The 18,295-nt window shown below is 18.4% G+C and overlaps 1 protein-coding gene across 3 annotated transcripts in view; it reads left to right on the forward strand.

The window, feature by feature from the left end:
- The first annotated feature begins 3,009 nt into the window (after positions 1–3,009).
- Positions 3,010–18,295, forward strand: part of LOC100867929 (ATP-binding cassette sub-family G member 1) — a 29,228-nt gene continuing 13,942 nt past the window's right edge. The window contains exons 1-3 of one of the 3 annotated variants that reach the window (XM_086912954.1): positions 3,010–3,111; positions 3,180–3,209; positions 16,541–16,956. In XM_086912954.1, the coding sequence (XP_086769080.1) occupies positions 16,737–16,956 (220 nt within the window). In that variant the 5' untranslated portion in view covers positions 3,010–3,111; positions 3,180–3,209; positions 16,541–16,736. Of the gene's footprint in view, positions 3,210–16,540; positions 16,957–18,295 lie in introns of all 3 variants that reach the window. The other 2 variants (XM_086912955.1, XM_012486364.3) reach the window with 2 other exon arrangements.

The raw sequence follows: 18,295 nt of genomic DNA on the forward strand, positions 1-18,295 counted from the left end.
AAAGATATAGATAATCTTAATATAGATAATTTATAATATAATATGAATAATTCACTATTGAAAATTTTAAAAATTAAGGTATAAATAATAATAGTAATTAATTTAATTAAAAAAAATTACTTAAAAAATTATTCTAAAATATAGTTTTAAAGTATAATATTTTATTATTATATTATATATAAATTATAATATAATATTAAAATGTTAGTTATATGTTATATTATATATTATATATTATAATTTATATTTATATATTATATATTATATTATTATATATAATATATATTATAATTATATTAAAATATACTATTATTACAATATTATTATAATATAATAAAATATAATTAATTTATAATTAGTAGAATTAATATATATATTAATTTTATAAAAATATATAATTATAATTTTATAATTTTTTTATAATTTTATTATATATATAAATTCATTTTTTTGGAACATATATTTGATAAATTATAAATATAATTGTATTCATAGATAATTTTACAAAATATGGAATTTACAAAAATTGAATTTTTGACAGTGATTGGAATTAAATTTTAAAATCATAATAAATCATAAAATCATAAATAAAATATATATGATAGAATATATTCTATATATATATATATATATATAAATGCAAAAATATATTAATTATTATATTTATCGTTACAACGATTATTATATTTATTGTTATAACAAATTGTCAAAGATATAAAGATTAAATATAAAAGTTTAAAAATTGTTAAATTTTTGATTAATTATATAATTCAAAAATTTTTTCATATAATCTATAAAGATCGTGTATTTTCATCAGACTTCATAATTTTATTTTAAAAATATATATATAGTTTATTAATATTCATATAAGAATATTATATAGGATATTATTAGTATAAAAATTATCAATTTTAATAAACAAAAAATAATGAATAATATATAGAACTTTCTTCTTTTTTCATTGATTTTAATGATCTTGAGTAATTTTGAACAATTTTTTTTTTTACATAATCAGCATTCAGCTTTATTCATAAAAAATAAATATGTTACATTATGTTATATTAAAAAAAAGTATTAATATCTGATAAAAAAAATGGAAATTACAATCATATTATAGTATATCTAATATCAGAAATATAATTATATTTTATAAGAAATAATATGAAATTAGTTATAAACATGATTATATTTTTCATATTATGATATTTTTCATGATATGATATGATAAAGAATGTGATATAATAAAAAAATGATATGATGAATAATATTTTTATTTCAATTTTTAAAATTATAAAATATATAAGTTTAGATTTTTATTTTGTACTTTCTGAGTAATTTAATTTTGTATATGTAGTTAAATTATTGCATGTTAGATGGCGTAAGAAATACTTTTTTTTAAATTGAACATGATACAAAATCCCATAAGATGTCATATCTATTCCGTTTCTCGTTTATGTTTCTATGTAATATAGTAAATGTAGAGGATATTGATATTTCAGAATATGAAACATGAAGATATTCATAAATTCTCATATCTATTCTATATCTTTGATATATTTAACGTGTGATGTCTATTCATTATGTTTAAAATTCTTATTATATCTTATAGTTTTGAAGAGATATTTTTGGCATTCAAAATATATACTAATGATCAGTTCTTTTCTATGTATCCTTTTATTATTTTGCTTTTCTTTATATATATATATATTCATTTAAAGTATTCTAAAGATGGCACTGATTTTTTTTCTATTTCTATCTCTTTTTTTTCTCTTCCATCTCTTACTATTTACTTGTTTATGTTCATAGAGTATATCCAAACGAGAATGTTAATTAAAATTCCATATGATAGTCAACATTTCTCTTTTAAAATTATTATCTCAACATCTTTTTAATATAAAAAATATTAAATTCTCAACTTTATTAATGATCTCACAAAATATAATAGAACATGAATATTTTAATGAAAAGTATCATTAAGCAATTTGACATCGATAGGACATGATAATTAAACAAAAAACGGAAGATTAACCAAAAATGAAGAGAGTATAAAAGAATTTTGAAACATTCTATCAAAAAATAATTTCTATCAAAAATTTATATTGAATTTATTCTTTTATTATTTATAACTTTTATAAAATATTTTAATTATATAATAAAAATAGAAGATGCTATTATCCAACAATTAATGCCATTATCCAAACACTAACTATTAAATACGAAGACTTAATATTATATAATTTTAATAAAAGATTATAAACAAAATATTAATTGATAAATTATTTTCATAATTCAAATTCAGAATGTGTTTTAAAAATATATTTGAAAATAGTCAATAACATTGAAAATAGCATTAAAATAATAAGAAGTAATTCTTTCAAGATATAGAAATCAAAGAAATGTTAGATCTATTTTATATGTCTGATGTCATGTCTATTCTGTAAATTTGATTACATACTAAACATTTTTATATCTTTTGGTTTTTAAATCTCATGTCAAATCGTTAACTTATATAAAATATGTATATTTAAATAGTGCTCCTCTTGTAACAGAAATCTTGAGAATTAAATTTAAACTTTTATTTATTATATACAATTTGAATCTAATGTAAGAATTTTTTAATATTTAAAAATGTCATTTATTCTTATTATAAATTTTATTTATCTATCTAAATTTTTATAAATATTTTAATTTACATATTTTTATAATTTGATTAATTTTCAAACATTTATTTACACATTAATAAATATTTATTAATAAATGATTAAATCTTATTTTATTTTAAATCTATTTTTTTAAAAAACTTAATTTATATATATTTTGTATATATTTCTTTAATATTTATTTAGTATATACATATATATACTTTTATTTCATATCATATAAACGAGTTGCATTTGAAATTAAATATGTGTATTATTATATCTGAATTAAATAACAAATTGCATAAAATTACAATTCATTTAAAGAACATGTATCAAGTAACAATCTGTAAATCGCGCCGTTTTGTACGCTTGCGTATAGAAAAAAGAGACAGAGAACGAATGATAGACGCTATGCCGCAACAACGTCAAAGTCAGTCTTCTGCGAACTTTCGGGTGTATTGGTTGTTTCGTGAGTAATTCGTATAATATATTTTTATCATACGTTTTTATCATTGTTCATCTCAAATTAAATTTTAGATTTTGACAAACCATTTCTTAACTATTAAGGTAAGAAAATAACGGATTTAAAAATACAAATATATCAATATTCATGTTTAAATGCTACAAACATAGTTGTCCATTATAATATAATATACTATTATATTAATTAGCATTATTTGTTATGAGAAATATAATAATAAGTTATAAGAAAAATTGGCGTGCACACATGAATCTATTGTTCATCTTGAAAATGAAACAAACTATTAGAAATCTGTTTTCTCCTTTTATTTATAGAGATATTTTTTCTTTCTTTTCTTCAACATTTTTCATTTGATTTTTTTTCTGTTCATAAAGCTTAAAATGTTTCTGTCAAAATTTATCAATAATCAAGGTCGGGTTAAATGATAATATTTTTTGAACGATTTTATTTATAGGTTTGATCAATCAATGCGCGCGCGCGCGTGTCGTCGCGTAATTGATGAAATAAACGTATTCACGCTGATGATGTTATTGTCTTGATAAGAATATGTGTTTGTAAAATAATATTGAAAAAATTAATTGTATGATATCACAGATATTTCGTTAATTCTAATAATTTGAAATGTTAAATAAAAAGTGAATATATATAGTCATGTTTAAATCAACTAATATAAAATAGAATCTATTAAAAAGACGTTAGGAATGCATATCAGTCACTTTTATGCATTTCGTCAATTGTATGATTAGTTGCGGCAAAATCATGATTTTCAAATTTAAATCTATTGATATTGATTTTATTTTATAAATTAAATATTACAGAATATTATGTGATAAAAATAAAATAGTAATTTATTATATTTGGTATAACTATTATTATGATTATTAAATATAATTTGATTTTATAAAATATATACTTATTAATAAAATTGAAGTACGAAATTAGTAAAATTTTAAGTTGAGATTAAAATAAAAAAAATTTTTCGATAATTATGTTTATATATAATACCAATTTTTATTAAAAAAAAAAACCATTATCGATATATTATAATTATTATAATATTTAAAGTTAATTTTAGAAATTTTACAATTAATTTTATAAGAAATTTTAATAATTTTTAAAAAATTTTTAATTTTTAAAAAGTTAATAAACTAGATATATGTATAAATTTATATTTAATTTCATTAAAATTTTAAATATAACTTCATAACTTTCGAAAATAAATTTTAAATTGTATCATTTGATAAATTATAATTTTTATAGTCTTTTTACAGTATTTTGCAATTCTTAAGTTTTAAAAATTATTGATATTGTGCAATAATAGATTAATATTTAACGAAATCATTTGAAAATCATTTTTGTTTTTGAAGTTCTCATATTAATCTTATATAATCGTATATTTTATTAACAATCGAGATAGAAAAATTTAAATTATGTGTTATTTCTGTCAATTATATTTCCATATAAACTATTATTATTATTGATGATTTAAATTAGTATGTACTTATCAAAAAATATCAAAAAATTACTTATAATAATTGATAGAAAGATTGATAGAAAGTTTAACATGTATTAATTAATAGCAAAATTTTTACAACTGAACAATAATAATAATTGTAATATTAATTATTTCAAATACATTTTATCAAGAAAATCATGATCATCTTCTTCAATCATTCTTTTTCTTTTTAGTAATTACAATATATGAATTTATAAATTACTTTCTCATTTATTTTAATGATTTTTAAATATGTTGTAGAAATCGACATTTTGAATAATTTTTTCTTTTCAAAAAAATATCGAATTCTTTTAGTTTTTGAAATAAAAAATTGTTGCTATTGTAATTGAATTTCACTTATACGCATCTATGACATGCGATTTCCATTTATCAATTGTTTACATTATCATGGTGGCTAAATACTTAAAATGTATAACAAATAAATATCATTATATTTAGTATTTAGAATTAGCTCGTTTTCTTTCACAGAATGTGAAAATAAAATATGAAACAATTCTTGAGTTGGAAATCGAAATTAAAATGATAGATATTAAGTATGATAATTATATCGCTATCATTGTTAATATCAATTTCGATTATTGAAATTTCAGTCATCCAAAAATTAAATTTTATATTTTATTTTCGAAAGAGAAACTTACTATAAATAAGTGCTACGTAATATTAACCTATTATATTATTATATTATGGAAATCTTATGATGTGTTTATAAAAAACAATTAACAGGTGAAAATTGCGTACTGATCCACATATTGGAGTTATATAGGCAAAATTTAATAATTTATTAATAATAGTTTTTTTGCGAATATCTTAGAAACTAAACAAATTTTTGTGAAAGGAAAAAATCATCGATTTTTACAATATATCAAAAAATTATTAAAATCAGAATGATTAAATTCATTAAATTATATATTATATGTACATATATATATATATATATAATTTAATGCGTATGTTCGATAAAAAATCATCAGTTATATATTTACGTATATAAATATAAATATAAATATATATAACATATATATAATAAATAGATATACATATTTGTGTATCACATTTATTTTACTTGTGAAAGGAATTAATATTGCGCAGAATACGAAAATTGTAATGAATTCTCTTCTATTATTCAACACTGACAAAGCTACACACGACAAACGAATTGGAATCATTTATTGCAACATGAATTTATAATAAATTGTATATTAATTATCATGAATTTGATAACACATGTGATTAATATTTCACTTGGATTGTTTCTTTCGCGATTTCCAATTTAGTGAAAAATTAGTATATCTGCAAATATATAAATTTACATATGATTTGTATAGACTTTATTCCTAATTGTAATTTTCATAAAGATTACAATTTGTGACTAAAAATTTAGTTTAATTTAAATTAAAAGTTTGTTTAAAATTTTGTTTGAAATTTCTTTAAACAAACAAAAAATTTTATGACATTTGACAATTTTTTAGGAGAGGGTACAAAATTTTTTTGTATGTATATCGTATATTTCATTATATTTATATATAATTATATTTCTTAAAATATGGAATGAAGATATCATTCCACACATACGGTTTTATCTTAATTTGTTTTAAAGATATAAAAGTCTTGCAAGTAAACTCTAATATTAATAATTTATTGAATATAATGATATACTATATCTCTTTCTTGATAAATATTTCAATGCCAGAATTAATAATTAACTCATTAATCATATTGAATTTAATTAATTATTAATTTAAGTATAACAGATATACAAAATATTGAAAATAGGAGAATTATTTTTGATATTATTATTAATTAATGTATATAATTTTATTTAAAATCGAAAAAAGTAGAGATTCTATCGTTATTTTAAACGATATTATATTGAATTTTTTTTCTTTTTTTTCTTTTTATTTTTGTTCTTTTACTATAAAAGTTTTGAATTTAATAAAATTTGGCTTACACAATTTGTTCTATTAATTACAAAATTATAAACTTTCAAAGTTAAATTAAATTTTGTGCAGGTTTCTTTTACATGTTCGTTTGCTACCATTGTGAAACTTTCTAAAAATATATGTATGTAGGTGAAATAGGATTTGCTTTCTTCTTCAGAAACAAAGTGAAAGTAATCTTTTTTTTTTTATATTTCATATTTATATTTAATATTATATTTAATTTCATCAATTAATTCTAAATCCATGTGAATTAAAATCCATGTGAATTCGATTGAAATTTATTTGATATCTTAATATGAAAATTTATAATATATGCTTGTATACATTTGATATAATATTCATAATACGATGATGGTAAAATGATGATTATCGTAAGAACTAACAAATATAAATAACAGATGTTGTAATTTTTGAAGGGAAATTGCTAAGATAGTTGCAACATTATTTTGCGTAAGTATCGTTTCGTGGATGAAGTATATTATATATATATATATATATACATAAATATATAATATTAATATTTTTCTTTATGAAATTATATTGAAATCAATTCCTTCTAGAGATTTCAAAATCTTTTCTACTTTTAAAAACAATTACATTATTTGAATTGCTTGTTTCAAGTTTTAATTAAAGCGATTCTTTAAATACAGCAATTTCGAAAATTAAAAAAATCGAACAATCACGTTGGATCAAGTATAATAGTAACATGAATAAAAATTATTATATAAGAAATTACAGAAATTAAATATTTATCATTATGCAATATACCAGAGGAAATTTTATATAAATCAGTCGTAAAATAATAAAGTGAATAATAAAATGTGTTATGCTGTTATTGAATTTTGCATATGCATTATGATGATATACATATTATTATCAATTGTTTATATAAATTGTTTATATATGTTGTTTATACATCATAGCGATTGATACTCAAAATGTATATCATCACTTAATAAATACTTATCTATAATGAGTTTAGAATCAATGGAAACAAAATATAAAACAATTCTTGAATCGAAAATGCGATAATCGATGTTATAACAATAAATGTTAAATACTGTTAAATACTCTTCAAGAGATTAGGATTAAAATATTTCAAATTTATCACAATAAGAAAATAATTTTTGTCTAGTCCATTCGTATATTATTGTATATAATGACTAATAATAATATATAATGACTATAATCAATCATAATATATGTACATGATACTAAATATAAGTTAGATAGTCACGCATGCTTGTACAGCATAATCATATTTTGTGATGATGATTAATTATATAATGATTTTACAATCCTTTTTATTCATAATATTGAACTCATATAATTCGAACATATATATATATATATATATATATATATATATATATATATATATATATATAATTCACATTTATTTTCTTTTTTATGAACATGATAATTGTTTAAAATAACGATTTTCTTTGTTAAAATGAAATTATATATAGAAAAATGATAAACTTGATATGAAAAAAAATTTTTCTGACAAAATGACCTAAATAGCTATGCGATAAAATATTACAGATAAATAAACATGGATAAGAATACTTGTACATGCACAAATCAGTATAATACATATGTAGTTCAAGATCATTATGTTTCCATGTATCCATGAATAATCTCTTCACAGTACAATACATAAATTACACACATTATTATAACTATAATATTATCAAAATTATTCTCTAATGAATTGACAAATAATGATAAATTGTTTTATTATTATATTGTTCTTATCTTTTCTTTTGTATTTTTATATTTTATTTTGTATTGTTTTATTTTATTCTGTATTGCATTAATTTGTTTTGTATTGTTTATGTATTTTTTTGTATATCGGAGTTTTATATGTATATTAATAATGATTTTTGAAATTTTCTAATTTTGATATTTTGTTGCAACAGAATTATTTACTTTTAAATATTGTTTTTAAAAAATAATAGAAATAAAAATTTATTGGTTTCATTAAATTAATTAATTTATTGATTTCATTAAATTAATATAGGTACAATGGATATTTGAAGATATTTTGCAAATATTTATATATGTATATAAATATTTATATTTGATTTTTTTTATATGTCTTTTAACTTTAATTTCTATTAAAAATATCTCATAATTTCATAATTTCTCGGTATTTCTATAAATTAAGCGAATATAAATACGAAAATAAGAATTTCAAAGGAATCGAGTTTTACGTAATTGATTGTATTGTTACGAGATTTTATACTCAATTTTATTGTTTCTTTTCGTTAAAATTATTCGATAGACATAAAATTTATAACTTTTTTTTTACACCATCTTATATTATTTGATAAATATAATTCAAAGATATTAAAATTTTAATAATAAGAAATCATTATATTTATTAAATTTTAATAATAAGAAAAAGTTACAAACATTTAAAAGTACATATTTTATGGGTTATTTATTATTACTTTAATGTTCTACTATTGTTGGTATTGTTTCCAGTTTTTGCACTAAGTTGAATCAGCAGCTATAAACGATAATACTAGCGAAATAGATTTCAGTTTTTATAATGAAGAAATTTTGCAATATTTTGTAAGAAAAAAAAGACGTTTTATTTGTTCTATTAAATTGAATTAATTGTTCATAATCTTCATTATCAAGTTCCTTCAATAGAAATATTATCATAAATATTTGCATAATTTGTAAGAGAAGTCTTTATTAAGTAAAATCAGATAATTCTTCCTCTTATTCTGTTTTTTGGTGCTTTTAAATTTGCCTCGATTTTTCATTTGTGAATTCTATTATCTTTAAATATTCAATCAATATTTTGTATAAAATTCTTTTTCTAATTTAATCGTAATTAATTATAATTCACTTATATTATTAGGATATTAGGAATAAAGTTAATAAAATTAAAACGATTCTCAATTCAAAACTAAATGAATTCTCTTATAAAATCAATATATAAGATAAAATACATAGCATTAGTAGATATATGCCAACGACATCTTCGAGATAAAGAAATTTGCAATGATTGAATTATGAAAGCAATAATGATACAATCCTTTTTAGACCTTGACGCGTCCATTCGAGTGGAAAGTCACTTTGGATTCAAGTTACAACTTGCAACTAATAGCAATAATCTTAGATATTTTTGTATATAGGATTTATATAATAAAATTATATATATATTTTTATTTATATGTTTATATATATATATATATATTATTGTATTTTTTTATATTTTAATATATAATTACATAATTATACTTATATAGTTTATTTTTTAATCAATCATATTTTTAATATATTCGCATTTTGAAGGATTGATTCTAGATCAAAATGACCAAAATAAACATAAAAGTTGATTTATAAATGTTAATCAAATTATTAATTTATTTATAAGCGAAATTATAAATTTTTGTGTTTTAGTGTTGTATTAGCCTTTAGAATCGACTATTTCAAAAATATTTCAAAAATATTCATGAATATATTAATATTTTATAATATATGTATATTATATTAAATATTATATACATTAAATTATTAAATTATTTTATTAAATTATTCATATTTTAATAAATTATTTTTAAACAAACATTTTAATTCAAATAATCTATTAATATTTTTTAATTATTTATAAATTCAATGTAAATTAAATATTTATTCTTTTATAAATGTAACTTTATAATAAGTTGCAATAATAAACATAATAAATCTATAACTAAAAAAAAAATATTATTCATAACATTATTCATAATTTCACAAATGAATAGAAGAATTGAGAATTACTAGTCAATGAGAATTATCATAATGTATATAGTAATTGTGCATTCATCAATTTTTAGACATGTGATTGTAATATACAGTTATATACAGTATGTACAGTAATATACAGTATGTACAGTTATTAATCAGTATAATTGCATATATGAAGCAAATATGATACCAAATTTTACAGAAAAAAAGTATATAAACATTTTTAATTAAAAATTAAGCACTTTTAAACACTTATTAATTTTTATATGATTTTTTTTGATAATGATTTCTATTTATATTTTTGGATTATATTCCTTAAATAAGATATTATAAAAAAAATTATTAGAAAATTGATAAATAATGAATAAAATAAATAAATAATTAAATAAAATGATATCATCATAAGTATGAAAAAGAAATAAATGTTAAAATATTAAAAAAGCTAGAAACTGTTAAAGAATTAAATTAGATGAATAGAAATGAGATTTTATGTTACAATAATTATCAAAACAATAAATAAAAGTTGAGATATTTTAAGAAATTTGATGTTCATATATTGATGTTTTCTAAACTTTATTTTATTTATTATATTTTATTGAAACATGTTATAAATATGGCATAAATTATTAATAAATTATCTTATAAAAAAATTATCATTTCTTAAAAATTATCAATTTTTATAAACATTATTTATAAAATTGTGTAAATATTTAATGAATTATAATAAAAACTAAAACAAAGGAAAAATAGTGTAAGACTTAAAAAAGCTACAATGCTACAATAAATAAATAAAAAATTAAATGCATCATTAAATTACTATACGCCACACCTATGCCATAATTAATAATTATTCACATAATTTATAATGTATGTAGATAGAAATGTATATATACAAAACATAAAGATATATCTATTCATATAATAACAAGAACAAAATAAAATTTTGCAACATTAACATTACAAGACACATTAAACATATTAAATTTTTTCAAAGAAATAAGTATATATATTAAAATATAACTATTTTATATTTATATATTATTAATCTAAACTAAATATCGTTGTTAATGAACGTGTAGTAATACATATTAAAAAAAAAAAAGAAAAATAATTAAAATTGAAAGAAAAAATTTTTTTAAATTTGCAACATATTATTCAGATAAGTAATTATTATTAAAATAAATAATACTGATGTACAATATTGATATATTATATAAATCTTATTTAAAAAATTATTTCTTGTCAAAATTGTCATTTTGAATTATTATTTTCTTAAAAATAAAATAATCTTTCATTAATAATAATCAGAAATGTCTGTAATGTGTGATTGATCTGTTTGTTATTTAATAATAATTATTATTCATTCCATACATTTATCTGTGACTACAAGTAATGAATCATCCAAATATCTCTCTCTTTCTCTCTAAATTTATCTTATTTGAATTAATTTATTATTATTAATAATCATAGTCATAATTAATTTATTTATTAATTTTGAACTTCTTTATTTGCATTTCATATGAACATAGTTTTTTTGTAAAAATTTTTTTTTATAATAATCATTGCGATGAGATTGATTTGCACAGTGTTATATGTTTATATAATAACGCGTAAAAATATTGGAACACTATCTTATAAGAAAATTTACATTAGCAAAATTTTAAATTATAAAATGAAGAATTATAATTTAATGTTACATCTCATTATAAAAAAAATTCTCAAACAAACTTATATTTAGAACTTCATGAAATAATAAAATTTTAAGATTTGATTTCATTCTTTTCTCAACAAAAAAAAAATTGCTTCATATAATTTTTTATACATATTCTATTTATAGAATATATATAAACTTTTATTAAAATCAGATTTTTTGAATTAAATAAATTTTAAAATATAATTTATAAGATATTTATTTTATTAATTATTTTATTTATATATATTTATATATATTTATTTTATATTAATTTATAAGATATTATATTTATTTTTTTTTTATATGTATATATAATAACATTTATGATCATGTAATAAATTCATAGTTTTTTTCTAGAGGATTTTATGAAAGATTTTTAATATTTTTTTTTTTTACATAGCTATGTTACGCTAGGAATTGCAATTAATATTATATATATGATGAATGCAAAAGGCATAATTATAATTCGAAAAATCAAAATTATAAATTCGATCATATTATTCATTATATTTTTAAATTTATAAAGAAAAGTAAAAAATGTTTGTTTGATGAGTAATCGATTACTTTTAAATGATAAGTAGCTGGTAATATAGATTTTTCTTGTTATTCATATATAATGTTATATCATTACGAATGTTTTGCATATTCATTCGATTTGTTTGAATATCTTCGTAATCTTGTTAACCATGGGAAAATCACACTGAGATGAATATATACTTACATAATGTGGTTGACGTAAAGAAATTATTATTATTTGTTAAAAGAAATTTTTTATTTATATATTTTATTAATCAATTGTATAATATTTATTGTTATTATAATTATAATCTTATTTTATATAATATATTATAATCTTATTTTTAAATTTAATAACTTGGAATAGATTTTATAAACATTTTATATATTGAATGAAAACTAATTTAATATATTAATTAATAATTAACTAAATAAATTAATAACTCATTGTCCAAATTAGAAGAACTTAGAGAAATTTCCAAGATCTTTTAAAAAATTCCGAATATTCGTATCAATTAATTAGTCATACATTGAATAAGTTAAACTACATTGTTCAGTAGAGTAATTATAATTGGATAATTGTTGGATAGACTTGTACCATTTTTGACGTCAGATTATACAATAATACAGATTTGACAGTAAAAGAGCAATTAATTACCTAACTAAAGAATTATTGAAAAGATTCTAGATTTTTAACATCTTATTTAGGAATAATAAAATGGAAAAAAGCTAACAAGTTTAAAATATAAAATTCAATTCTTTTTTTTTTTTTTAAAGATGTTCTAGTAATAGAGAAATTAATAATAGATAAGGAACAAATTAACTAGAAAGCAATGTTTCCGCAAAAATAATGAAATAATGTTATATTACATTTTCATTCTACATCTTACGTCACTATAGAGTATCATCGTGTTGTGTTTTAGCAGCGTAATTTTTGTTACAATTTATCTACAATATGAGTCAGTTCACTAATTACACTAATTCTTCTTTCAAAACGGCAATTTTGTTAACAGCATTGCCAAAAATGGAATTAATATGACTTATTATATAATAGTGAACAGATTACACAAAAAATTTAGTTAATTTAATTATAATAGAAAGATACATAGAGATTAATTCTTATTAACAACGATTGATGGAGTTAACGTTGATGCCAATATATATATATTTTGTGTAATGTATTAAAATCAATGATACTTCATCAATTCATGACATCTCGTCATGAAATAAAATAGTAATGCATACAAATCGTATTATTATTACGATATATATATTTATATATATAGCGATAGAAAATAAAGACATCATAGGTTTTTGGTTTCGTTCCTCCCTGATAATATAATATAAATAGGATATCCGCTATTTTCATTTCGAAATTCTATCATTACTATTATTTTCTCACGTATTTTTCAATAATTAGACTTTTTGCGGAATCACTATTCACAAGTATGGATTGACTGAAAGCACAGAGATAAAGGAAATTTAAGTTTTATAAGTTTTATAAAATTATAAATTTTAATGTTTATTTTCTTTTATGTTAATAACAACATAATTGTAGAAAATGATTGAAAAAAGATTGAAGAAGGAATCAAAATGTTTGAACAAATTTATGATATATGCTATGTATTGTATCAACGTGAATTTTCTATTAGATATCAATTTAAATAGTCATAAATTGAAACATATAAATAATAAATATTATATTATAGCTAAAATGTAGATTTGATAATTGATTTTGTTAATTAAATTAATGTATTAATTATAAGATATGAATATATTTTTTTAAGAGTATTATACATATAAAAATATTTAGTTAACTTAGTATTAGATTAGTGAAATATAATCAAAGACAAATACAATAATTATTATTAATATCATCATATTATTATAATTATTTTATTTCTTGAAAATTGATTTTCTTATTAAAATTTAAAAAGTAAAATGGAAGAGATGAGACTCAATTCATAAATGATTTTAAAAAAAATAAAAAAATATAAAAATGTTGTTCGATTTAGCATGTTTTAATATGTATTACAAAATAATTAATTCCAGATTCCAATTTCAAGGACATGTCATGCATCTTGTATATTCTTTCCCAATCTTCCTATAATTTTAAGCCGGTTTTCTTACTATGAATAATATTACAGCACCAATACAAATAACAGATAATTTTATGATATTTTCGTTGCTATTTTAAACAAGATCACTATTTAACTTTCGAAATTTATAAATGTTTTATAAATTTAAATCAAAGATTAACAAATATTTTATGCTCCTAAAATTTATGTAAATAATTCATTTTTAGAAAATATTTTTTCAATAATTTTGTATTTGTTAATATTTATTATAAATTAATATAATTGTTAATTTATTGTAATTTGATATCGTCTAATTAATTTTATTTTGAATGAATCTCTCATCGATTTTAATAATATTGAAATATGTTATAAAAATGAATATTTTAAACAATTTTTTTTAATAAGATGGATAATTTAATTTTAAAAATTACAAAAAATTTTCGATGTTATACATTGAATTGTTTATATTTATATATATATGTACATCTATGCTTATACCATTGACTATTTATTAATTATTTATATAAATATTTATTAATATTTATTAATTATTTATACATTACAGTATATAACATTATTATATAAACATATTACAGAATTAATCCAAAATAATATGAACTGTTCATATTTTATCTTTAGAGAACTTGAATAGGATTTTATATGAATCTTACGGATTCGCGAAATACAAAAATAAAATATGAAATGATCTTTGCATGAAATTGCTATGATAGAATTATTATCTCATAAATGATGTAATATCATTATCAGTTTTATTATTGCTATATTCTGTCGCATAAACTAGGATGTATAAAAGAAATAATATTGAAAATTAAGATCGAATTTTATCTTACGCTTTATAATATATTAGTTCATCTTATTTTCAAAATATTATCAATTTTATGAAATTATATTTTAGAATAACATTTATATATGAAATAAATAATATTAAAACATCAAAGTAATTTTTAATTTAATTAATTATATTATATTTAGCAATATGTGATATTATTTAGAAAATTACAATCGTCTTTGATTTCGATGATTTTTAAATATGTTATAAAAATTAATTTTAAATAAATTTTAAATAAATAATTTTTTCTACACATGTAATCACCGTTTGGTAATAGTTTTTGAGATATTTGTAAAAAATAATTATTATTATTACATAGAATTTCATCTATTTATTACACATGCATCTGTGAAAATATATCAACATATGATTACCGGTTAATTGTTTATATAAATATATCATAGCGATTGATACTCCAAAAAAAATATATAATACTATTATATTTAGTATTAATACAGCGATTGATATAGCGCGCTTAAAAGTGATATTACAATAATAAATTTACAATATTAAGTATAATACTTATATTGTTAACTCTAGTGATTTCAATTGATTCAAGAATTGTTTTATATTTGAAAATCTAGTATATAGGTTTAGATTAAGATGCCTTACTCTTATTAAAATCCATAAAAAAGTTTTTTAATTGGTTCACCCATTAGATATACTTTTATGTATATTTATAGATATATTTTTGGACGCTAGCCGATATCTCTGTGCTTATAGGTATATAATAGAGCTAAAAATAATAGATAAATAATGGTCGTATATTAACACACAGGGAAATATAACATATATGGATTTATACATATAAACAAAAATTCAATATAATAGTAACAATTTTTTCTTGGATATCTTGGAAATTAAAAGAATCTAATATTTTGTGAAAGAAAAAAAGTCAAAATCGATTTCTATTAAAATATTAAAAAATTATTGAAATTGAAGATTATCTCATTTTAAATAATTAATATATATATTTGTATCATATTATTTTTATTATTTTAAAAAATAATAGTTTTAATATATTTATACATATGTTTTAATATATTTATATACATCTTTGCTTTTTTTTTATTACAGAACGATACACATACCAATGATGCGCGAATTTTAATTAGTTATCGAAAACAAAAGAATTTGCCAATTCAAAAGGAAGAAAAAAGGATAGAATTCTTAGTACTGTATTTTAGACATGCAATATTGATGTGAATTGTGTTTCAAAACGAACGCAGCGACACTCGTGGAAAGAAACACACCAATCGTAGTTTATCGAACGATGACCACTTCTGCACAATGTTCTCCGACCAAGTCGTCTTTAAGTTGTTGTCAAATCGATCACAACAGCCACGGTGACGTACACGAAGTTGCAATTGCCGCAAAGGATGGTTATTTCATTCAAGACAAATATTTCTTTCCAAAAAGGCCCGAAGTGGACGTTACTTTTTGCGACATTCGTTTTACAGTGAAAGAATGGAGTTTTCGAAACTTGAAATCAAGTAAGTTCATATTATGTATTTAATTCATATTATTTTATTTTGTTGAAAAGAATATATAAATTAAAACAGAATATATAAAAAAGACAGTTGTTATAGAGATAATTCAAGAATCTTTTTAATATTTTAGAAATCAATTAATAGTTATTACTAATCAAAAATTACTAGATTTGAAATGTTAGAGCGTTAGAAGGAATAATTAAAACTAAGAAAAGTTTAGATAATCTTATTTATTAAATCTAATTATGATTATAAATTAATGTAAATTAAATAATTATTGCACTATTATATCGATATACTTCATTTATAAGTATATTGTTTTTTTTGTCATCAATTAATATATTTTATTTATAATAATAACATGACATATAATAAAAAGATATATAGGCCATTTAAAATTATAACTATTCGTTAAATTTATAAAAATTGTAAAAAATGTATTTTAAAATTAAAAATATATAAAAAATTAGTATGTATATCTTACAGATATATATTTCAAAATTATCTTTTAGGCTATTTTTTAGGTTAGATTAAAAGGATAAATTCAAATTCTCAAAATATTATTAATGTCCTAACATTTATATATTATGCTTTTCTTCCATAAATATTATGGTGTAAATTTATATTTTAAAGTAATAATCTTTAATAATATTTTAAATAAACGCTAATTATCTATAAAATATCATTTACATATTTTATAATTTTTACATTTTATAATTTTATTTCTCATAAATATATGTAAACTTGTCTTAATACCAAGAATATTGCATTACGATGATATATTTATTATCTTGTCTTTGCACTAAAAAAAAAAAATTTTCCTAACATATTTATGTGAAAGCATTATTTGCTCCATTATAAAATATGTAGTGACGATTGAATTCTCTTAAAAGAGAGTAGATACAAACGAAACTAGGTCAAATAAGGTTCGTCACGAATATATATACATAGAAATAAACATCATGACAATGCATAGTTATTTATAAAATTTGCTTAAATACTATTAATCATGTATTTCATTACAGTTTATCGAATTGCATCACGAAAAGAATATCATAATCAATATGTAACAAAAAAATATATTCGAAATATCAAAGTAGATTTACATTAGATTCACTATCGATAATTCAATATTAAATGCATTCATACGTACGAAATAACTATTGAACCTGATTGATATTATTCTATTCTATTCTATTTCTATAAAATAATAAATTTAAAAGAATTTTTTATTGAAAATAGTAAGAGTTAAAAAATTTTATGAAAATTTAATTTTTTTTGCAAAAGTAAAAATAAAAAAATAAGGAAGATAATAAAAAGAAAAAAAGAAACAAAAAAAAAA

The sequence above is a fragment of the Apis florea genome, unplaced genomic scaffold (genome assembly GCF_048593485.1).
Source record: "Apis florea isolate Af1SG1 unplaced genomic scaffold, ASM4859348v1 contig_3493_pilon, whole genome shotgun sequence".
NCBI lineage: Eukaryota > Metazoa > Arthropoda > Insecta > Hymenoptera > Apidae > Apis > Apis florea.